General features: G+C 39.2%; 1 protein-coding gene across 1 annotated transcript in view; it reads left to right on the forward strand.

The window, feature by feature from the left end:
• npffr2a (neuropeptide FF receptor 2a) overlaps positions 1-18,985 on the forward strand; it is a 55,049-nt gene extending 36,064 nt beyond the window's left edge. The window contains exon 4 of the mRNA XM_033620069.2: positions 1,246-18,985. Coding sequence (XP_033475960.1) covers positions 1,246-2,098 — 853 coding nt within the window. The 3' untranslated portion in view covers positions 2,099-18,985. The remainder of the gene's footprint in view (positions 1-1,245) is intronic.
• Positions 18,986-24,476: the final 5,491 nt, after the last annotated feature.

Genomic DNA, 24,476 nt, shown 5'->3' on the forward strand with positions numbered 1-24,476 from the left:
TTTGGGGGGAAAATGACAAAGTGGTGCAAACATCCATCATCAGAATGATTTGCTGCACAGGTCTGAAGACAATTTGCCATATGTTGAGAAGGGGCACATGGCTCCTTTGTTTCAAGATACCGAGCTGTCGTAAAATAGGATATTTTTTTCAGACTATAGAGGCTTGGAATTATGAGCCGTTGGAACAAAGGCATAGAAGTGAGAAGACAAAGAAACACAAAAGCCACAGCTCTATCAGCAGCTTGTGGTTCTGTGGAGAGAGGTGAAGGTGCAGGAGGAGTCAGGAGTGGTGGGGCTGCGATGTGGAGGGTTTCACCGAGAACCACATTTTCTCCAGAACTTTAAGATGTCTAGGGCCACATCAGAAAGCTTCAGAAAGTGTCTGGCAGTCATGCTCTATTGGCTAGCTATCGGGGCAGCCTATCACAGCAGCAGTACAGCTTCTGCATCCTTCTGTAGTTTCAACAGACAGCTCTGACACTGTATGATAAATGATCTGTTCCTGTGCAGTGAAGTATGACATGAAAAATGGGCTATATGGGAAAAAACACACAATTTTTCCAATATAACTGTTGTCACAGTGGTTTAATGGCAAATGATTGAATTTGTTTGATCGGACTTAGGACCACAAATGAAAGTGGGCCAGAACTGATAGGAAACAAATCAGATTTCTATGTCCACACTGCTTCGGAATGACTTATTTTAATTAAATCCTCACTTTGAAATGGTAGCATTTTAAGTGAAGATTAAATTAAAACTAAACTTCAAATCACAGATACTCTGTAAGAAGCTACACACAAAGACTTAAAAAACTTCTTTCTCTCTGGTCTCCTGCACGAACATCAGTTTAGTCTTACAACACATGCTTGTTTAACGGGGGTAGGATAATTGGTCAGAGATCAGTGAGACATCAACACTACTTGCCTGGAGGCATTAGGGCATGCTTTTGGCCCAACTCCTGAGATCCACCTTTGGCGTGGCTCAACACAACTCTGTGCGATTAAATGGGCAATGGAAACACAAATCAATGCTGCATGATTTGACTCAGTGCAGCCAAAAGTGCCAAAGGAAAAGCTCTACCTGTGAATGTGTCCCTTTATTATTTACTGTGACTCTAATCAGTTAATGTTGAAGTAAATTCTCTTTGCTGTCACTAACTTCATGTGGAAAAGATTTTTTTAAAAGCAGGTTAAATGTCTTAATGCACCTTCCTGATCCAGTCTTTTCTTTTTAATCCCTTTGCAGATTCAGATGCATTGTCTACCCATTCAAGCAAAAGCTGACCATATCCACAGCCACCTTGATAATAGTCATTATCTGGGTTCTGGCCATATCCATTATGTGTCCATCTGGGGTGATGCTACAAGTCACCAAGGAGCAAACCATTCGGGTGTTACTGGGGTATGACAACAAAACGACCCCGTTTTACTGGTGTAGAGAGAACTGGCCGAACCAGGATATGAGGAAGATTTACACCACTGTCCTGTTTGCAAATATCTACCTTGCTCCCCTTTCCCTCATTGTGATCATGTATGCCCGGATTGGCATTACGCTTTTCAAAACAGCAGTCCCAACGGGAGGAAAGCCGGGGCACGACAACCGCCACACTGTGTCAAAGAAAAAGCAAAGGGTGATTAAAATGCTTCTAATAGTTGCTTTGCTTTTCATCCTCTCCTGGCTACCTCTGTGGACCCTCATGATGTTGAGCGACTATGCCAGCCTGACTGAGCAGCAGTACAGGATCATCAACATTTACATTTATCCCTTTGCCCACTGGCTAGCCTTCTTCAACAGCAGTGTCAACCCTATCATCTACGGTTTCTTCAATGAGAATTTCCGCAGAGGATTTCAAGCTGTGTTTAAGATCAGCCTGTGCGGTGCGGACGGACAGCGGAGGAAAACCTACTCGCACAGGCTTCAGGGAAACTCCGTGCTGCCAGCTAATAATGCACCAACGTCCCTGGAGCCTATTTCTCTCAACAGCCTGGATAAGACCTCTTCCAGGCAACCCAATCACGTCACTGAACAGGACTTGGTCATGGAGGACCTGGAGAAGGCATCATGCAGCAGTGGTGGTGTGACCGCAGTGTCTATTTGAGGAGACACAGATATATTCTTCTTGGTGATAAGCAAAGGCGTTCACTTATCAAGAAAAAATGTTTTTATCTTTTGAACATCATTCCTCCACTGACTATTCATGTGTAATTTGTCTGAGGCAATTTCAAAACTGTCAAAATAAAATAGGCAAAACAAAAGTTCATGATTGGATAAGATTACACGTAAAGCTGTAATTTATCGTTTTGACTGACCTGCGAACAATAGAAACAATTAACGCAGAAGGATACCTCACAGTGTTTGCTCCTGAAATAAATACATATCCAAAACTAATGTTTAAATTACCAACTTAGAAAGAAAATACTGGTTGTCAACCTTTTCTTATCACCTTTAAGCCACACAATGTATGTTGCACATATTGTGCCGCATTAAAAATGGCAGCAGGATGTGCTGTTGAAATTATCAACAAAGGGAAAACAATTTCGTTGGACTGCATAACTTGCATTGATAACAGGCTACTGTCCTGCTCCATGACGTACCTTATAAAACCTGTATGTATAAATGTATAGAGATGCATCAAACATGTATGTACAGTGATGTCTGCAGAGCAGATTTCAAAAGGGCTCCAACAACAAATCAAAGACTTTAGCACAGCGACAGAAGTTGAAGTAACACTTTTTCAAGTATCATAATGGCCTTTTACACAACCACATTTTTATTTCAGAGAACAAAATTCTTCAGAGGGATGCTGAACTTGATCAAGGCTTTTATTTTGTTAGGATGATTTTCACAGCAGCATTTCTGACAGACTGCAGAGAATAAGCCCGCCTACCTCTAAACTGTAGCCATACTGTTCTTTTTAAACATAATAACAACAATGAACCCTTAGCAACGTAACTCAGTCTTAAGTAAGTCAGGATTACAAATTATTTTACAGCTTTTCAGGCTACTTACATTGCTGTAATGTACATTTCCTACTGAATAGTTGATTCTTGTGAGGAAAATGTGAGAAAATGTACCAGGCTTCTGTAGGGCTGCCCTCCAATAGTCACCCAAATGTTAGTTGACCAGAAAGGTCATTAGTCAGGTAGATTTCATTGGTCACTTAGTCACAGAAAAAAAAAGAAAAGAAAAAAAAGTGTAACTCTGTAAGGAGCTGTGCCTTGTCAAAATAAATCAAAACCTATATGACTGGACCATGTGGGAATTTGAAAGGACAGACACAGGAAGTGGCCACGCACAGCAGTCAGACAGGAGTCATGTTACAAACCAATCACAGCCGACAGATATCTTTCCCTTCTGTAAATATTCAGTCTGATAAATACAGAAAAGTTGATCATTGATCATACATCTGTCCCATGGACGATGGTCGACACACTTATAAACAGGGCCTGGCAGAAGATCAGCTCTGCACTCAGGATTTCAGGTAAACAGGCTATACAATGCTTGTTAAACCTTGGACGCAACCTGCCACTATGCTCTTGAAAGCTGGCACAAAAAAGGCACAAGAGCAGCACCCAGCGCCCGACCTTGCGTTTTCCAGGCGGTTAAAGACGCAGCATGTGTACGGCCCCTAATTTCCAGGGCTGGTACCTGCAGTTATTCCACAGGCTAGTTAATAACATGTCGGGCAGGAAATCCAAAGTGTGGGATCATTTTGAGAAGGTGAAGGACGAACCCAAGGTGATATGTAAACTCATCTTCATTGGTCCACTACAAACATGACGTATCATCTGAAACATGGAAGTAGCTACATGCCCATTAGCCCACAGCGTCATTAACAGGCGGCTCGCTCAGTGTGTGATGTGCACTTGTAGATAAAATATAGGCCTATATTAATGAAGGTTCATTAGTACGGTTTTGTATTTCTCTGTAATGTAGCACAGTGTTAACAATGTTACTGATACTATTCTTTCTCACACCTTCAACTCAAACCTCCAAAATATATCATTTAATAATTAAAATAATATTTTAAGCATGCAAGTAACTAGTCAACAAATGGCCCTAAATGACGACCATTGGTCGACTAGGAAAATTCTCAGTCTGGGGCAGCACTAGTCTACTGAAACTGTTTTGCCAGCAGCTAATGGCCTATGAAGAGTGAAACAGAGGTCTTTATCTTTTCAGTTTTTCTGAAAAGTTGAAACATCCTTTGGGTTTTCTGTCTTCATTATGGGATAACATGGCATCTGGCAAGTAGATCTGAGCATTTTGCCATTTTAATGAAGAATAATCACTAGCATTTGGAGCATATGAGGCTCTGACAGCATGCCAATGGCTAAGATTCATTATGCTGATTAAAAAGTTAATTTTATGGTAGTGTAATTACTGTAATGTCGGAGACCACTTGTACCCTCTCACACCAGTCAGACTGTTGTTGCTGGTGCTTCTCAAAATTCAGGCCACATGTCCCAGCTTCCTCTCGGACAAAAGTTTTTGCTTTCAATTAACTGAATGGGACTGAAATAGTAAGGATTATTTAAATCCACATTTCACTGTTCCTGTGTCGGTTTTAGTGTAGACCGGTTTTAGTTTAGTCTGCAGCTGACGAAATACACCCTTCCACTGTTTTGTGCCATAAAGCAATCCAAGCCTGATTATCACACTGAATTGTGTTTGTGTTTGCACTTCAGTGACCTGGGCCCAGATCCCAGTACACATGACCCCAAAGCTCACTTTGTTAGATCAGTGTGAATACTGGTGCAGTACAGCAAGCCGTGCCCTGGTCCACTTGAAAAGGTCATCTCAAGTACAGTTCATATTTACACTGAGTTGCAGTCAATGGCCCCCGGAGCTTCTGCTGGCGGAAGGCAGAAAGCTTTGAGCTCGACAGCAGTGGCTTCTCCTCTGGCCAGCAACAGAGCTGCGCCTTGCTGCTCCGCCGGTCTCTGCTGATGATGGCCCCTGGGGCAGCAATGCACTGTTTGCAGCGCCCTTTGCCACACTCTAGCACAACAAAAATGTCATGTAGATGATGATGCAAGTGTACTTAGGTATGGAATAAAATTACTAAAGAAAGCTGAGTGTTGGGAATGGATGGCAATGAGGGGGCTGGGGGCAATTGTACTCAGGCACAGTACGAATCATTGTACCTAATTTGTAAGCGTCCTACTGTACATCTTGCCTTGAGTCTGCTAGTTTTCTGTTTGAGAGGGGGATGTATTTGTTTTGCCGCAGCCAACATCCTTTTTTAGTTGAGACAGAAGCTGGGGGAAGCAGTTACTGAGAGCGCTTAACATTTGCAACAATGCAATGATGATTAAAGAAATACACAGATCTGTGAGTTGATGTACAACAACCTTTTCAAGTGTGTCAGCCTCATCCACACTTGTGGCCATTGTTCTACCCATATATATGTCTGGCTATGACCCAAGAAGGTGCCATCCCTGTCCTAAATCCAGGGCATACTGGCTCGACTGCTACTAAGGTTTGGAACCAGGCTAAAGCAATCCAGCAAATATTACTCCAGACCAGTGGTACACAATGTGAGGTGTAGTACAGAGGCTGATAGAAGCTGCTAAATGTTTTTTCTATTGGTCTGCTTTACTCCTGAGATGAAAAAATAAACAGCTCGCACACTGCAGGGCTCCTGTGCTAAAGTTTTAATGAAGTGACGTTTCGAGCATTATGCTCTTCATCAGACAGCTTTACTCCTGGCAATTTAACTAATGACTTACAATTGATGTGACAATGATTTGCTGGTGTGAAACTGCAAAACCTTTAATTATAAAGGTGTTACTTGAAACTGAAGATCGTTAGTGAGTCACTTAAAATTACTTCACCGTAGCCATTTAAATTATGGCTTATTTTAATGATAAAACAGACATTTAGGCAGGAAATCTTGCACACTTTTGCACACAAAAGCAAAAGGCCAATTCTGCAAGTGACACGCATGTTAATGCTTTCATTATTTTTTTTAAACCTGTCTTGAAAAACCTTTGAGCTTAGAAGAGAACCGTGATTTTGATTGTGTGTGAGTGAACTACTTACAAATTATTTTTATCTAGGTTTTTATTCTGAAATCTGCTCTGTAAACATGTACATAAAAGGTGTAATGATGCTGAATTTAAAATTATTTGTTCATGAATATCTCATGAGCCTGTTACGAATGTGCCATGTAAATCTGAAAGTGTTTTGCTGTTTGTTTTATTTTTTTAACAGTCTTGTGCAGTTAACTCGTACAGTAAACGGGAAAACAGTGGGCATGCATTGGCCCCAAAACATGTTATCGTCCGCTGTAAGTATTTGTGACTGAGTTTAAAGCTTAGATAACAAGTGATAATGTGAAGCTGTCTTTGTGAACTGGCTATTAGGGAAAAATTCTTGCAGGGTAGTGAACCAGACAACCTTTGAGTCAAAGGTGTTTTACATACTTTAAACATCTATTGTTGGTGTGGCGTTTAATACATTTTTAAAGGGGTCCATTTGCAAAATTTGTACAGCAAAGGTGTAAGAACCAGAAACAATGCATTTCTCTAACAACACAGTCATGAACTAATTTGAGAATGAAGGTACAAAAAGCAAAGTGACATGGTACATTATCTGGCAGCCATACTGGAGGTCCTTAGCGCTTCTGTCTTTTCAGTCGCAGTGTACTAGTGACACTACTCTGTTCATAGGAACCTTTACACCCCAATTTTTTCTAGCGAGGACCCTCTGCAGCTTGTTGTTGCTCTCACCTGTTGTGAACACAAACATCTTGCTTAAACAGACGAAATAAAGAGCTGTGCTTCACGGATAATTAAGGTTAACTCAATGAAAAACAGTGTCAGCTGTTCAGTGTGAGGCTGTGTTCATACATCTACAGAGAGACAAAAGGCAACAGGATGTGTTGGAAAGCTGCTACATTAGCAGCAACAAGTGGCAGAGGTTTCAAAACAGTTTAACATCATCTAAAGCGCACGAGTAAAAACTCAAAGACAAACTGATTGTGATCTATTCTAGGCAGTTTAAACAAATACTTTTGTTTGCTTCACCTAATTTATCATCAGTTTTTCTTTTGTGGCACAACCAGCTGAGTCATACATCAGTGCCAATTCAGACAGAACTAAATTTCCTAATGGGTGCTGACAGCAGCAGTGTGAAAATGATGCACAATTTATTAACAGCAAGTGATAGATTGAGTAAACTGTTCTATCTGCAAAACCCAACAGCTTTTTCAGGACACTGACAAAGCGCCATACGGTATCCATATATCGTTTGCAGATCTATAGCACAATTCAATTTTCAAGTTGTAAGCCAAGTGTACACAGTGTCTGGCTGCACCACATTTCAATGTCCACTGGAAACGTTTCAGAAGTGGGACATCTGTTCTTCATGAGACATGCTTTGCTGACATTATTTTTGTTTTGCAAGCATAAATACAGCAGCTCATTTAGATGTGCTGACAGATGCTGTTTGGTTGTACTTGATTATGACAACCTTTAGTTGATTTTATTTTTTTTTTCGTGTGGTTTTAAATGTTAATAAAGGCAACCTCCCGGCACAGCTGCTGTCATTAACTTCTAATTTTGTTTATTTTCCATGATTATTAAACAATGATATCACCTGCAGATCAGCAAATTGGTAATGGCTGCTGGTCAGCATAGTGTGATAGTTATGAGCTGCCACAAAATTTTACACTTGGTTCATTATTGGACAACAGAAACAGAAAAATATGTAAGCAAGGACAACTATATTGTGAATTCAACTGCACTAAAACACAGTAGCGCTGACAGAGCAGGAGAGGACTGAAATAACATTTGGGCCACTCACTTTTCTCCATCTGTCTCTCTGACTTCATCAACAGAAAAAAGCGCACTCTGTGTGTGTGAATAGAAAGTCAGAAACTAGCTAAACACACCATTAAAAATTAATCCCTGTCAGTTGCCAGTAGGCATTTCTATACATTCACAAATGAGTTTCACGCCTCAGAGATGGCAGCTGTGATGGAGCTGGAGCGTGACGCAGTTGGATGCTGTGTACATTAGGCCATTTGTCTGCTCGTGAGGTGTGACAGGTCAGACGTAAAGTAGGGCCAGATCATCTGAGCCATTAGTTGAGCACTTTGACTGCAGATTTTAATTGTTTGAATAGCTGAGAGTAGCTCTGCGCTGGGATCACTGCCACTGCTGCTGTTATTAAGGGTATAGGTGGGCAAAATAAGCTCAGGCTCAACCTACACCTTTTTTTTTTTTTTTGTTAGGTCAGAGAATATTATGTTTGATTCTGTTTTGTTTTGATATAGGCCTTATGATTTGATATATTAACTACTTTCATAATTGTATCATCAATGTGTTGCTTTTGTATATAACTGACCAGAAAAAATACACAAAACGAACTAATCATAGGGGAAAGAAATGGCTCAGACAGCACTACAAGATTTTAACACTTGTCATAAGCAAACACGTCTAATCTTACCACTAAAATCACTGTCCTAATCATTCGACGTCTACAAGTACTAGTCAAAATCAACTGGAGGAAGCTTTTTACAAATGACTGCAGGCTTCGGGCATTTTAGCCTTTGTGACATTTGGCACATTGGTGTAAAATGAGATTTACTGGGGTCAAATATTGTCACATGAGACTCATCAGAGACACGTGACTCAGGTCAGGGGTGGCCAAACTTTTTTGTTTGTGGGCCATAAACAGAAAAATAAAAGGAGTCATGATACAAACAATAGTAAATGCATAGTTTTCAAGCAGTTACACAGCAAGAAAGTCAGTGTTTCTGGACTAGGAAAGCCCAATTAATTTTCTATCAAAAGTACTACACAACACTACTAAACTGTTTGATTAGTGTGCCCACATAATACAAAAATTTTAGGCCTGCCACCATGTTTACTGAGGGAATGTTTTTATGAGACTAGAGGTAGCGACATTGAGAGTTTAAATTAAGTGCAATGGCAGGTCTTGCTAGTGGTAGCCTAGTTGTTTAAGATGACAGTGACATTGTGTTTAAACTGGGCGGTGCAATTTATTATAAATATGCTTGAGCCATATTCTACTTTATTTGAAAAATTAGCCGCAGGCCATTTAAAAATGGGCAGCAGGCTGCAATTGGCCTGCGGGCTGTAGTTTGGCCATCCCTGACTAATAGGGCTGTAACGGTACACAAAAATAAAGGTTCGGTACGTACCTCGGTACACAAGTCACGGTTCGTTTTTTTTCGGTACAGTAATGAAAAAAATAGACAACTATTAAATATCTTTTACTTATTGGTAACCTTATTAAAACATACCACCACAGCAGTTAACTCTTTTTACACAATTTTTGAATGAAACAAATATATATAAAATCCTGCTTTTTCACACTGTTTGAATGAAAATAGAAATATAAAAGTGAAAAATAAAATCCTGCTGTTTTTTTAACACATTTTTTGAATGAAGAATATAAATTTCTGCTTAAACTATTTTACTCAATTAAAACAAAAAGTATAGTGCAGCTGGTCAGCTTTAAAGCCTGCTCAGATTCAGTTTTACTAGGAACTTACTTAGCTTTCCTACTTTGTTAAAGTGCAGTAAACAAAACATGCTTATATCTAAAGTGCAGCTTAAACAATTTTACTCAACTCCAATGGCGTTGGTTATTTCTTTAGCGCGATGGTCAGGGAAACGCTCTTTCTTTTTAAATGACAACAATATCGTGGTTTGCACCAGATTGCTTTTTCTAGTCGTGCTGGTTAACGTTCAAACTCGGGTGGTGTCACTATAGATGCGTTAGCATGTTAGACGTGTTTCCAAGTACATACCCGACCGCTGTTCTGCAGTGTCGGCACACTGCTTTTGTCTTATCAACTTGTTTATTTCCATCTTCGTATTTTACCCTGAAACCAAAGTGTTCCCAAACGGAGGACTTAAGGTTTGCGGGTGGGTCTTCAGGTTCGTCAGGCTCACTTGCCATGTTGTCAAAATGCAAGAATGCGCTGCACAAAGTGAAAGCGGAGATTTACGGTTGGACTCGGTCCATCACTCAATTATGTCCGTCGGGGAACTAGATATTTTAAATGGTTCGGCTCGCAAAAACGGAATTAAAATAAAACAAAATAAAATGAAATAAAATAATATCCTGCGCCCAATAACACAAATACATGTACCGTTACGGCCCTACTGACTAAGGTTATGAATTGTTAGACCAAGTTAGCCTCAATGCTTATGAAATAATTGTGAATTTAGAAACACCACAGGGATCATCAAACAAGCTGCCGTTTCTCCAGGAGACCTCTAACATGACACCAGACATGGCTTTCTAACACCCTCACACCCTTCTTTTTTGTGCTCATAACTCATCCTGCCATGGTTTGTTACTGCACCCAGCAGTGAGACCTTGACCTCTCCAGTTTGGAGGCATCCTGTCTCCATTTCGGGTGTGCTTATTAACACATGCAGTTGTGAAACTCCTCTGTGACCCTGTTTTGACCCCTTTTTGAAGAGCCAGTTCACACCTCCTCACTGAATAGTGCTGTTCACTTGGGGGAAGTGCTATTATCTATTATACACTCCTGCAGAATTTATCCTGCTGTGATTTTCTGGCTGACTGACCATGTGGAAACCCTGTTCATGCATCCAGTTTATAATTAGATGCAATTCCTTTAGGCTACTGAACATGCTGAATGCATTTGTGAGTGCTGTTATGTACGCTACAAAGCATTGTGGGCCACAAGTCATGTTGGGGTGTGAATCTGAATTCCTTTAAATCAATTGAATGTAGTTTAGATTTCTGATATTTTAAGTTAAGCTATAGAAATCAGGGTGATTTACCAGCTCAGAATCAGGATTCAAAGTGGGACCAGCAATCAGAAGTCCAGCATTTACAAGCCTAAAGTGGGAATAAGCCAGTGTTAAAAAACATCAGGGAGGTCAAGTCAGTTTGTTTCCTTTGTAGCATCACAGCTATGGCTGGGCAAATGTAAGCTTTCAGTGCCAACACTGATTGGTACTGATCCCAAACTAATACCTTTTATGATACCATACTTGGAGAAAGTAAATATGTCAGGGTTAGGTTTTTTTTTTCCTGTAACATCATAGGCCACTGCTTAAGGGGCCATCCACATGCTGTGTCTTTTGCACATACAAATTTATAATTTCAAATGGAGACATCTGACGAGCACGCTTAATACTGAAAGCAAAGCTGTCACGGGGCAAATTCGTTGCAATGCACCTGTATTTTTTGATCGTGTCTGTTGTGTAACTAGCAGCACCTTCCAAGGCTGAGGAATTAAGACGATGCAAAGTGCCAAAAACTTGAGGCTTGTGGCTGGCTCCAAAACAGAGTAAATCATGACCTTCATGATAAAATGGCAAACTCTACAACAGAAATAAACATGCTAACAGCCTGGTACATAAAGGGATGGTGGTCTCTATAGATATCTTATTTATAACTCATAGTTTACATTTTGTTAAGGCTCAAAGATGTGCATATTTAAGGGCGGGACGTTTGAGTGATAGGCTTTCTACTAAGTGTCGCTACAGTCAGTGTCAGATCCAACCGTCACTCCTCCACAGCTCCAGCCTCTCGTCCAAATAAGGTAACATCTGGCTCCAGAAAAACAAGACGGCGACAGCTAAAATGCTTCAAAACGGGTAACATCATAATACATCCATTATTTTATGCAGTCAATGGGTGCACTGAGATGGAGAAATCTCAACATTTTCGAATGTAGCAAGAACACCACAGGTCACGTGATAAGTATTAACCAATCAGCTCCACAGGATTTGCTTCAGCCTTTCCATCTAGGGACGTCACGACATTTGGTTGAGAGGTCAGCCTGCTGTCAATGATTTACGGTGCCAGAAATCTATTTATCTTTGTTTTGATTTTGTGTAGTTTTGTCAGTGAGCTGACTGCTAAATTTTCACATCATCATTGTAGTCATGGCTTTGCACAGGTTTTGGTTGCATAGTAACAGCAAACACAACCTCCCAAGTATCTTGGATTAAAGGATGAAAGCCACAGAGCTGGCGTTTGCCTTGCGTTTTTAGATGCAACCTGTGAATGGCCCTTAATGCTTTTGTCTTTTTTTAAAAAAAACATTTTGTCCACAGCATATATAAATAGTTTTTATGTAATTTCTGTATCATTTTATATATAATTAAGTTTATATTTCTTTCTCTGATTTAGATCAGGACAAAGCTATCAAAGAATATGTCAACAAGCCCGAAATTCAGACCAACTATTCGATGCCAACTTCCAATTCTCAACACTTTTTGATACTAAGGACACATAGGTGCACATAAAGTACTCAACACCCAGTGCTACTCACAACTTCAGCTTCTAATTCAGCATTTTCTACTTTATAGTAAAACCAAAAATAGAGTAATTAAAAATGGAAAAAAAAAAAAAAATTTTGTTCCAATTTTTAGTTTGTTTTCAAACAGCTGTTTTAAGCAGCCATTTCCATTGATTTATTGCTGCCAAAAAGTCAGTGGCATCTATTATAATTTAAAACACCTTTAGACTTGCTGGCATTATGAGCATTGCCTGTGAGACATTCAGCACAAACAAAATGTAAAGTGTGACACTTCAGTAATGAATGTAATGAATTTGTACTTCTTGGTGCCTGTGGTGAAAAAAAACTTTTCTCTCTGCATCATCGTTTTTAAGTATGGACACATTACTGTGAATTTCCTTTTGGGGATCTAGAGACTCTTGGTACCTTTATATAGTCTGCACGTGTATATCTTGTGTACTAGCATGTGTGTTTTTTTGTGTCTGAACCTACGCGTTCTTATATAATATCAAAAATAACAATTTTTAAGATTTATTTGTTGGGACACAAATTGCAGATTGCTGTTTTTACAGGAATGGAGATAGTAGGTTTTTACAGAAAGTAAGGAAGTGAATGGTGTCCTATTTAATTGTGAAGGGCTATTCATCACATTATATATTACCTCTGTGATTGTCTGCAAAAAATATAACTGCGAGAATTATCGTCAAGATTCAGAGTGTCAACAAAGGCTTGTGAATGCCACTGCTTTGCAGCATAATTATTATTTCATTTGCACATGATCTGATGTAATCTGCTGTATATCAAGAGGATCAAGAATTTAATTATAAGAAGATTTCACTGCTGTGTCTCTGGTAAGAAGCAAATTCTCATAATTAAATACAATTTCAAACAGATTTTGAATGAAATCTTTGACACACTGTGGAATACAAAGTGGGTCTAATGATAGCATTTACTTTCGTGGACTTCAATATTATATTTGCCTGATGGAGGCAATGAAATCAAGTAAGAAAAGCATTCTGATTACTAATCCCATTAGGATTATGTTATGCTCATGGCAATCTAACTGCTTAAATACATATGTCCTGTCTTAGTGTTGTTTAGATACTGATGAGACAATGAAATAAAATCCAGGAAGTCCCTTTGGATTACAGGTTAATGCATCTGAAGACTTAAAAGACACCCAAACACTGCACAAACATTTGTATTTACCACAGACAGGATTTTACAACTCTGGAAAATTAACATGACAGAAACTGCTTTATCTTTCATCTTTACAATTGTGAGGTGAACAGTAACAATAGAGCGTTTGACAAACTGGCTGCATTTTTTTTTTCATGCTGGTCTCAGATTGATCTGATAGTGGCTGCTAACTCAAAACTCATACATCATGAAAACTAACATGAAAGAGCATCTGAGGTATAACACTGGAAGGTAACTGACTTCACAAGGAATTGTAGAGGTTGCATAATATAAGCAATGCACAAAGAGGTGTTCTGATTCATTTGAAAACAACAGACAAGGTAAAGGTAAAGAACACCATGATAGAAAGCCGAAGCATTTCCTTCACCAGGCCTGCTCATGTATCAGAACAGCTCAGAGGGAATTAGAGCGCTTATACTGTGGTCAGCGACCAAAGAAAAAAGGAAAGTTTTCAAATTGTCATCCACTTTTTTTAAGTGTGTTTGTAGTTGGTTTAATGTTAAACTGCTTTCAGACCTAGAGTTGTCTTGCTTTGGTCTGAATCAAGGACTAATTTTGTTATAAAGTTGTATAATTGCCTAGAGTTGGTTCGTGTTCTCACGGCAGCATTTACAAGTGGACCAGATAAAATACCTTGTGTGAGAAAGCTGCTCTTGATTGGTCAGAATTTCCATGCGGGCAAAATCCAGGAAGTAAAGCAAACGTTGAAGAAGAGTACACTTGAAAGATAAATGTGACACTTTCTAATGTCACAATGGAGGGACAACTACGCAGGTTGATTGTAGCGCTGCTCATCGTGGACTATATTGCTGTCATTGTTCATTTTAGTCAAACCATACAGTTTGAAAACGAGGCGCGGCTCCAACTAGAAAACAATGTTTTGATGCATTGGATGTGCTGAATGTGCATATTAAGGCAGTACAGGAGGAGGTGCACATTAATAATCCTCCAGGACTGTAACATGCTCATGTTCAACCCAAACAATGTGTCATGTGACTGCAGTTGGTTCACATCCAGGTCGGATCATGTTCTCACCACAAATGAACCGCAGCAGAGTTCGTTTGTAACCAGACTGAGACCTTCTTGAAGGGTGGTCTCTATTGGTGCGCACCTGAGTGTTATTGCTGTGTTCACACCTGCCCAAACGAAGCGAACTTAGGGGGCAAAGGAACAGGGCAGGTGTGAAAGCACCATTAATTTTTCAGTTGCATATTAAGTTTTAGTTGGGTATCTGCAGTTTAATATGTCCAACACACTGATTCAGACCAGTTGCTAGATCGTGAACCAGTATCATGATACACAATTTAAAGCAGCTGTGCGGAACTTTCCGTTTTTGTTGATTATAGCGCCCCTTTTGGTCGAAGCGGTATGACACCCACAGCCTAGTGTCGTAAAATTCCGACTGCAGCCTTCGGCTTCATTCGTAAAATCTCAACTGCAACCGGCAATTACCGCATGCATTTGTTTTGGAGAGTGAGAGGAAAATCATAAATGCTCTGGTGTAGCTCTGAATTTCTTATAAACTGAGGACAACTGCCTGCTGTGTATTTGTGTTCATGGTCACAGTCACAGATAATTTTGTGGCGTTTGTTGTAACGTCACTAGACAAAAGTGGTTCACATCAGCTAACGGTACATTTAGCTTGTTTATAACTTCCATGTCGTCATATATTGAAGTGAAACAACGTCTAACAAATTGCGGTATATTCTCTAAATAAAAACAAAAATTACATACCTGTCGATTAGGAAAAGGGCCAACTAGGGATCAGTTTTAAAACCTTTCAAATCTCTCAGCTCTCTCCACTTGGTGAATGCCCGACCGAGGTTTACATGGATTTGGGCTCGAGCCCTATCACTGTCCCGTTTAGCCTTCTTCTGTTCTTTTCTTTTAGATGGTGCTCCTTCTTTATCCGCCATGACATCGAAAGTACAACCAAGTCCTTATAGATACATCTGGTAAAACTGTTATGTGTTCAGCAATGCCCACTGTGTACCGCTTGCTCGAAGGACACTCTCTGTAAACACGGCTCTTCTTCTTCTTCTCTCAATTTATTGGCGGATCGCAAACAACTTCCAGGTGCATACCACCACCTACTGTACAAGAGACTACTCCCTACTACATGTCATTTAGCCTGTTTCTTAAATCCTACTTGTAAACACGGCTCCTTCTTCTTCTTCTGTGGTTTAATGGCTGCGGGCCGCTGCAGGCTTGCAGACTTACTTCCGCCTCCAGGTGCCGTATTCTGGTTTGCTGATTTCCGCTGTGTCTGACCCAACCGAGGCTACGCTAAATAGCCATATAGAGAAAGTTTTTTTTGTCGCTGTTGGGTTCAAATAAATATGTGGATCTTCAAGGGGGGGGTGATACAAACTAGGGGCAGTTTTATAAATGGTAAAAAGTTCCGCACAGCTGCTTTAAACAGAGAAGTTTAAGAAAAAACAGACAAAAAAGAAAGTTTTTATACAGAATACAGTCAATACTCTGATAACACAGTCAATGTTAATGTCAAGGAATGACTCATTTAGGGGAATTTTTGGAAGCAAGAATGGAACAGAACATGACTAATCACAGCCAAATCCCCTTTGACAACCCAGTAGGGCGACTGTTTGTAAGCTAGAAGCTATTTTAAGGTTGACTGACTCTATTGTATTGTTCTTTTTGACTATGTAACAACCACTTAATTTGTGCCATCAAATAAATTGGAATGTTGGCAAAGCAAAACACCCTTCTATTTATTACTGTATTTTGCAAAGAAATGTGGAAATATTTCTGTTCTTTTGTGATAATGATAAGGATAGAAAGAACTGACTAGATCAATATCTGTGCTGAATTCATCCCGGCATGGCGCTTTCCTTCTTTTGAAAGATGTGTTTTTCTTTTAAAAATCTGTGAAACAGTGAAAACTTCTTCATCATACAATTCATACTGTTGTTGTGTTATTTCATTCAACAAATACTGGGCTATTGAACTATATGTTTACCATTTTGTCTATGAAAAAAGATGCAAAAGTGTATTTATTTACAGGAGAACAAGGGAAACAAAAAGGCTTTGTCTGAAATCATTTACTATATACTTGTCATTTTATACTGTAGTGGAGTCCAGCTGTGCAGTGAGGGTTCGCATACCTTGTACTCATAACATCCCACAGTATGACATGGAAATTTAAGAAAGGTTATCAAAGCCACTAACTGCTGAACTGAAATTACTTTCAACAAAGAGCCATGACCAGAATAATGTCATATCTTTCCCAACCAACACACTATACAGCCTGTATTGTGAGTGATTTCCGACACAACTTTTCTATTGATTGAGTTCTTTTCTGCCTTGTTCTCAGTGTACCTACTGTAACTGAAAAGCATATTGCTTGCCTTCTGTCTTTCTGTGTTCTACATACATTCAGTGACCCGAAAAAAAAGACCCCTGTTTATTACCTTTAGCTTTTTCTAACATGAATGTTACTTGAACTGTTCATTTGGTGTCCTTGGACTTAGACAGGATGTCTTTTTGAAAGAGGCCTCATTTGTATTATTGCATACACTATTCAGTTGCTTAAGCTGCAGGTTTACATCATGGCTGGATGTCAGATACGCTTTCTGTGTGTGCTCAGTGTTTTGTATGCTGAGCCTGAGAGCTTAATGTACAGTGTATTAAGAGAGCACAAACAAATAGACACAACTCAAGCAGATAAAGAAACATCATCATCAATTTGATGACCAATGTGCGGCACTTGTTTTTGGCCTGGTTTGTGGTTGTGGTTTGTAGTTGTGCTGGAAAATCACCCAAATTAAAATTAAGTTTTATGCAATGGTAATATAAAGTTAGTCCCAGCTGTGTGCATCACTTTTTGGTGTCCCCCTTTTCTAAATGCTGTGCATGTGTCATCAAACTGGTGAAGCTGTTTCTTCATCAGCAGCCCGTGGCCACAACAGCTCACGGAGGCTGCGTTGAGTTGCATTATGATGCGTTCAAGCTCTATTTAGTAAAATTAAATATTAGGCAGAGGAAAATTATATGGTTCTCATGATGTGTTCAGTGTAATCTTGTAAAATGTAATTTTTGGCGAGAAACTTGAATAAATACAGCTGTTTAAAGAAGAAATTTGTTTATGTTTTTCACAGCAATATAAAATGGATATTAGAGAGGGAATTATGAGCAGAAAAAGCTTCTGGAGCAGCTTTTTACAGAGATGTCTCATGTTGTATCAAAGGTTGTTTCATAAATATGTATGACTGAATTTGTGCTCATTCAAAGGTAGTGTAATAGAGGGCTTAATTACTTTAAAACAGTTCATTTTCTATAGTTCAGATTTCTTTTTCCCCTGGTACAAAAGGGGCAATAAATAACAACAAATCCAAAATAAACTAAAATACAAAAACATCGGTATCGGCCCAGAATTTCAAAATCCGTGCATCCCTACTAATCATGCAAGATTACCAGAGAGGCAATAGAGTGCTAAATGGATGAAGATTTTTGTAGGACAACCCAGAAGTTACCACCTGCCTTGGTTCCCTTGAAAAAAGCCAATGGATTTCCCAGTTTTTCAAATTTTGGATTACTGCAGGAAAAAAAAGCTCTGTGGCAAATATTTATGATACTTGCATGTTTTGTTCAACAAAATAAATTTTCACAAATGAATACCCATTTTATGATTATTGAAGCATAGATGCAATCACAGAAGTAAAAAGCTGACATTAGGCTACACCAAGGTCGTCTGAGTGGCTAACTTCTGTAGTCTCATTTAGCCACTTGTTAGCAACCGCCTTTTTTAAGACACGTAAATTCATCAAAATTCATGAGTGGGGCACAGATGAACATTTAGTTGTCACAGAACAAAATGTGAAAGTTTCCTCTGCTTGTGTTAACCACAGACCTTATTTCAGGCACCTGACCAAAAACCCATTCAAACAACTCATTGACTTCAAGATGAGGGAATTGCAAGTGCAAAAATTCTGACACATTTCCAGTTTTAGAATTCATTCTCGACCCTCTTTAAAGGTTTCAGTCATTCCTTTGGGGATACATAAAATCCATGAGTGGATGAACCTGCACTGTTCTGATAACCTGTTAAGCAGAGCTCTGGCATCAAGGTTTTGACCTCCAGGTATTACAATGGCCCACCGTGCAGCAGTTGAAAGCCAAGGGTCTCCCACAATTATCCACCAAGGGCACCCACTCACCCTGCAGTCCCAATAATAATCACACCTTCACGTTACATAACAGAAAATTAATGGTTGTCTGAAGAAACAGAGGCTCCATTTCTCCAGTCACTGAGTGTATAATTCCCCTGTTTATTTTGTTAATATGTAGTATGTAGTATTGAATTAATGGGAAAAAAGTTGTGGTTCTGTTTATGCAATTAAAATTGTCAAGCTCATTTCTGTCCTGCCTTTGTTTAAAGACATATTTCAATGTGCCCAAACTGTGAATGGGTGCATCTGTGTTCTTGTTAAGAGCAGAATGTCCAAATGGGCATTAATAAAGATACTGGTCTTAACTTGGAAACAATAAAGTACTAAAATCATTCTCCACCACAGTTATTGATTCAGTGTCAACAATCTAAAGAAACTATGCCACACATTGCAGTTTACAGTAATTAGTGCGATTCATTTGTAAGCAGCTCCTTCTGGGCTTTGTGAGAGATCAGAAATTTAGTGGATATTGACTGATGTTTTTATTTTTTTTAAAGACCAAAAATCCAACACATTCTCACTCCGACCTCATCACATATCAATGTTTGGTCATGGACTTTCCACGCTGAGATATGACATGCTAGGTACCCTAGGTGGGGGCTGTTGACGTTCTGGGCGCCGTGTCAACTTATGCCTCTTACGTGCATTGTTTGTTTTCAAAATGCACTTCGTTTTCACAGGAAATGTACAGTTTGCATACTGTACAGTCTCTTTCAAAATAAACGCACTGTGTCGGTACAACTCTGTGAAGCAAAGTTTTTTTCCTTCAACAACAAAAGCACATGGTTAGGTTTAGGAAAAGAGAACAAGCTTTGGCTTTACAATCTTACAGAAAGCAAACACAGTCCACCCGGATGAAAGTTGGTGGTTGTAGGACCCATCCACCACCACTCCTGCCTGCCCTATCCGGACTTGCGCCTCTTTAACTTTTGTTGTTGTTCCGTCGCTCTTCCCACTGACGCCACCCTGCGCAATTAAACAGAAACGGCACCCAGTCGTGTATCATGCTGACGTGAAAGGACGGCTTTTTTTCATCGGTGTCTGACATCAGAAGTCATTGACCAAGCGCCAGCTTTTAACAACTGGGTGAGACCGGGTTGAAAAATCACATCAGACAATGACAACTGTGAGTGGCTAGTAGAAAATACTGTTTTCAATGAGATGACATGAATAGTGAATTGAAAAGTTAGTTTCTCTGCAAGCAAACATCAGATCTCTGCAAGCTTCATATTGTTTTGGGGTTTTTTTGCGAGTGAGGAACATTCAGAAGATGTGACTTTAGAGCTATACAGGTCTGTAGCGTATAAATTACAGTACATATACATTACATACATATATCTATATAAACATATATACTAGGGACGTCAACGTTTACCATTAATTGGTTAAACACTGAGAACATTTTTGACCAGTTACATGTCGGTCTATAGGTCAACTTTGCCACTCTTCAATCTACTGCACTGCCCACCACCCAGGTCTGGTAGAAGCTAGCTAGCTAGCGGCATTGCTTATTTGGATGCCATCCCGACCCAAGAGTATCACTGTGGAAACATTGTGCCTGCCCTCGATCTCCTCCCAGCTAGACCCAGTGAATAAGCAGCAATAAATTGTAGGGCTGTACAATGATTTTGGCACATCATCGGTATTGTCTAATTTCAGCTTTAAATTCAGAATTTGCCAACATGCTTTTTCTTTTATTGCACAATGAATAAATATTACATACATTAAAAAGCATAGTACTTCATGTCTCCATCTGCTGGTGGGTCAACATGATAAGAGTATGCAGGCAGAATATGATGTTAATTCCACTACAGAAGAGACTCAATCGCTTTATTAAGTAAGAAAAAACAGGCTATATTGATATTTGCATCAGTTATCGGTCAAATGAGTTGTAACATATCAGCATATCGGATATCGGCAAAAAATCCAATACCCTGCATTCCTAATAACTTGAGCCATAAAACCCCTTCAGCATTGTTTAGTATGTTACCACTGTTAGCAGTGTCGACATGGCTAGTGGTGCTAACATAGTCAACAATGCTAAAATGGTTTTGTTTGACAAAACAAAACCATTCAAAAGGAAAGACTACAGTCACATTTGAGATGTTTTTTTAAGGCATTAAAATTGTTTAAAACTGCACAAATATTTGACACAAAATATTGGTTATAAGTAGCTTTAATAATAATTAAAAAAAGGTTAATAAGTCAGTCAAAAACATGTATTGTTGGTATTATTCCTCCAGTTTTTAACCCACTTCTTTTTCATTAGAATGTAGCTGATTTGGTTAAACTGCTGTTGGACGCCGTGTCGGTGGGACTCCACAAGTAGGCAGTAATATTATGTTGTTAACTTCACTCAAAGCAACTGACAAGCTCAACTGCAGGTTATAAACAGAACATGTGTAAAGGTGACAAAGATTATGGCTGATCACTAGGACACTTGAGCTTCTAAAAAACTGATAACTGGTTTAAAACACAGTGTATTCTAAGTGTGCGAGGAGCAAGTCAAGAGTCCAGATGGATTATATAAAGGAGAGGAGGAACCAATGGTTGGGGCGCCTTATTGTCAGAAGAGGCTTCACTATAGAGAGGATTCAGCTGGAGTAAAGCAGCTGGCGCACGGAGGTCAGCTGGTGCACAGAGAAAACGAAAGACCCTCAATGAAAGAGATGAACTGAATGATCTTGTGAGTCATGTTCTGAGTCATTTCCTTTTTCAATGATTATTTTTAATTGAAAAAAAATTAGAATTTCAATGGTACTTTCACACTCGGAACTTCAGAACTTCCAACCATTCATGCTTCTAAAAATTAAATAGATCATGTGATGCCAGTTTAAACAGCCTCATAAAAATGAATCTGACTTTTTTCCTGGGTCACTGGCTGCCAAGGTGAAGCCAAAGATAACACCAATGTCAATATCAATTGTCTCTTACTGGGAATCCCGATTGGAAGTGAGACATAAGCAAAACATGAGTGGTCTTATCATCCAATCCACACTTACTCCAGCTTTGTAAACGTCTCAGCTGCCTGTCAGTAGATGGAGAGCTGAGTAGATGGTGCTAACCTGCCATTACCAAGCTGACTGACAGCAGAAATTCAATAGTTTTCATGTCAGTAGAAATCAGTGTTTTTATGTATGGATTTAGTAATTTTATTTCCCCACTCACCATAGCAAGTGAGGGGAACCTGCCTGGGAGCCTTAATTAATCGATGTAGATCCGTGTTTCTGTTTCCCCTACCATTATATTAAGGGGGGCGCACCTAAAAAACACCTTCAGTGTGGATTGGCTGTTAAAGGTTTAGGAAACCAAACACTTCTAACCTTGGAAGTGTAAAAATTGTTTCAAATGACTTTGATTCACAGGAGTTTTTACGGCATATTTCTTCACCCAGAGCATATAGTGTGAATAAAGCTTTTGTTAAGGTGGTGGAGCAGTCAGACTAAAAGCGGTGGTACAAAACGAAAACGTTCTAGTTTCACCTCGTAATATTCAATGCAGAGAAATTAGAATAATTGAAATTCATGTCCTCCATTCACCATGCTTCCATATTTTACTAAAAAGTGAATCTGAATCAAACTTTCAGTGAAAAGATAATTTTTTTCCCCAATCTACTTTTTCTCATTGAGAAGCCTTCAGAGTATTGACATTTTGGCCTTTCTGTTTCACGAATTACAATTTTTGAAAGGTAAAGATATATTTCTCTGAAATAAAACTACTATTTACTGGCAAGCTGTTTCAATCACAGCAGTTCTTCTCCCACTGGGTAAACTAGAATATTTAAATATACCAATGACACATAAATGAATGCATGAATCTCGTGCATGACATGAGACCCATAACACAGTATTGGGATGACACATGATGTAATTTATACCATCCACATGAGCTGATGATCAGCTGGTCCCACCAACTACGCATAAAACAGCTGAATGCTATTCAGTGGTGGCTGCTGCAGGGCAAAATGAATGTGTATAATCTAGATATGACACCCTGTGTTGTAAGCAGTTACATCTCAGTAAATTACAATGTAAATGTTATTGTAATAAGTTAGTTACCGAGAGAAAATATGTAATTGGATTACAGTTAATAATAAAAATATTGGTGATTACAAAGGGGTTACACCTGTGTATCTTAGACTGAGAATCTTCACCAACATGTCATCAACTCTCCAACTCTCTGCTCTCTGTCCCTCTTCCACTTCGCCAAGCTCTGTGTGGACAGAGCCTTGTCCGTGGCGCAACATTACACGCCATAAACAACAGCAAAATGCAGTAAAAGACTGTTAATTTGTTTTTAATAAACAAAATTATAAGCACTCATTTCATTTCAACTCAGTGCGAGAGTCTCTTGCATTGTGCTTCATTTGTGGTCCATTCTGTTCAACGTCCTGCTCGGTGGAGAGACGGGGTGCAGAGCTTTTGACAACTACACTCATCACATGACTGAGAGTGCAATAAACACCCCACAAGGAAAATGCTAAAAACAGTAGTAAAAAGCTATTTCAAGTATTACCATTGCCTAGTCTGCACAAGAGATGTACACAGACAATAAAAATAAACACTCAATGGAATTCAATTCACTCAGCCCTGACTGCACTGAAGCGACAAACACTGGGCAATACTCGCTTACAGGAAAAGAGAAATCCACTCAAGACAACAAGGCCACTATGATAAAAGAGAGAGTTTGTTATTTTATACTTGATTATTTGTTAAAAGAAAAAAATAATAATTTAGGAACAGCTTGGATGCCGGGAACTTTTTTCTTCATGCACTGCAGAGCTATTTAATCATCAAGCATATTCACTGGATTGATTTTAATTGCATTAATGTACTTGAAGTATGCACTGTGCAGCTGAATTATCTAGAAAGTGGAAGGACTGGGACTCAGTTTAAGCACTCAATATTAAATGACTCAGTTTGGGGACAAAAACCTTGATAAGGACATCACTGCATCAACCAGTTGCTGGTTCATACATCTCAAATGTTGCTTTTCTCTGTAGTCATGTTTAGCTCTAAACCAACACAGGTAATAGTGTGTAAAAAGAGGAGTAATAAAATGAGGGTAGCAGCAGATTTGAACATTAGCTGTTGATAAAATTAAAAGAAAGAATACATTTGCATATTAAATTGCATATTTGTATTGTTTTTCAGATAAAACAAGCAACATAAAATGTTATCTTGGGCTCTAAAAAATTGTGATGTGTATTTTCACTACTTTTGAGAATAAACTAAAAGATTTATTGAAAAATAACTGGAAAATTAATTTTCAATAAAGACCGTCTTTAGATGCAGCCCTTGTCGCAGCATGTGCACATAACACTGATTGACAGTGCTGGGCCATTATAGCAAGCTGTCTTTTTGGTTTAGTCTGCTCTTCCCTGTGTGAAATGTCTTTCTGTCTGGGCATAGAAGCTGCACTGAACAGAGCCATTACACTCTGATGCTCATAATGGTCTGACTGGAATAATGTTATTCTGCCTAGACGGTTTTAAAATCCCATGACTCTGAGGATTCAATGGTGTGGCCTTTGACCACCTGGTGCCTCAGTGACAAAGAGCGGCAATTTGTCGAGATCAGGAGAATTAAATCATACTTGAATACATTTATCTGTAAGGAGTTAACACGTTCTCTGCCTGCACAGATTTCCTCTGGGTGCTTTGGTTTCTTTCCACAGTCCACAGATATAGAGGTTAGAACTTAGAGGGTAGATGTGACAGACTGGTGAACTGTGATAGAGTGTGCTTCTTGGTATTGTACCTTTCTGCAAACCTTATATTGTAAAGAAAGATACCTTTACACTTAAACAATGCTGTGGTTAAAGTG

This window comes from Epinephelus lanceolatus, chromosome 9 (assembly GCF_041903045.1).
Source record: "Epinephelus lanceolatus isolate andai-2023 chromosome 9, ASM4190304v1, whole genome shotgun sequence".
Lineage (NCBI taxonomy): Eukaryota > Metazoa > Chordata > Actinopteri > Perciformes > Serranidae > Epinephelus > Epinephelus lanceolatus.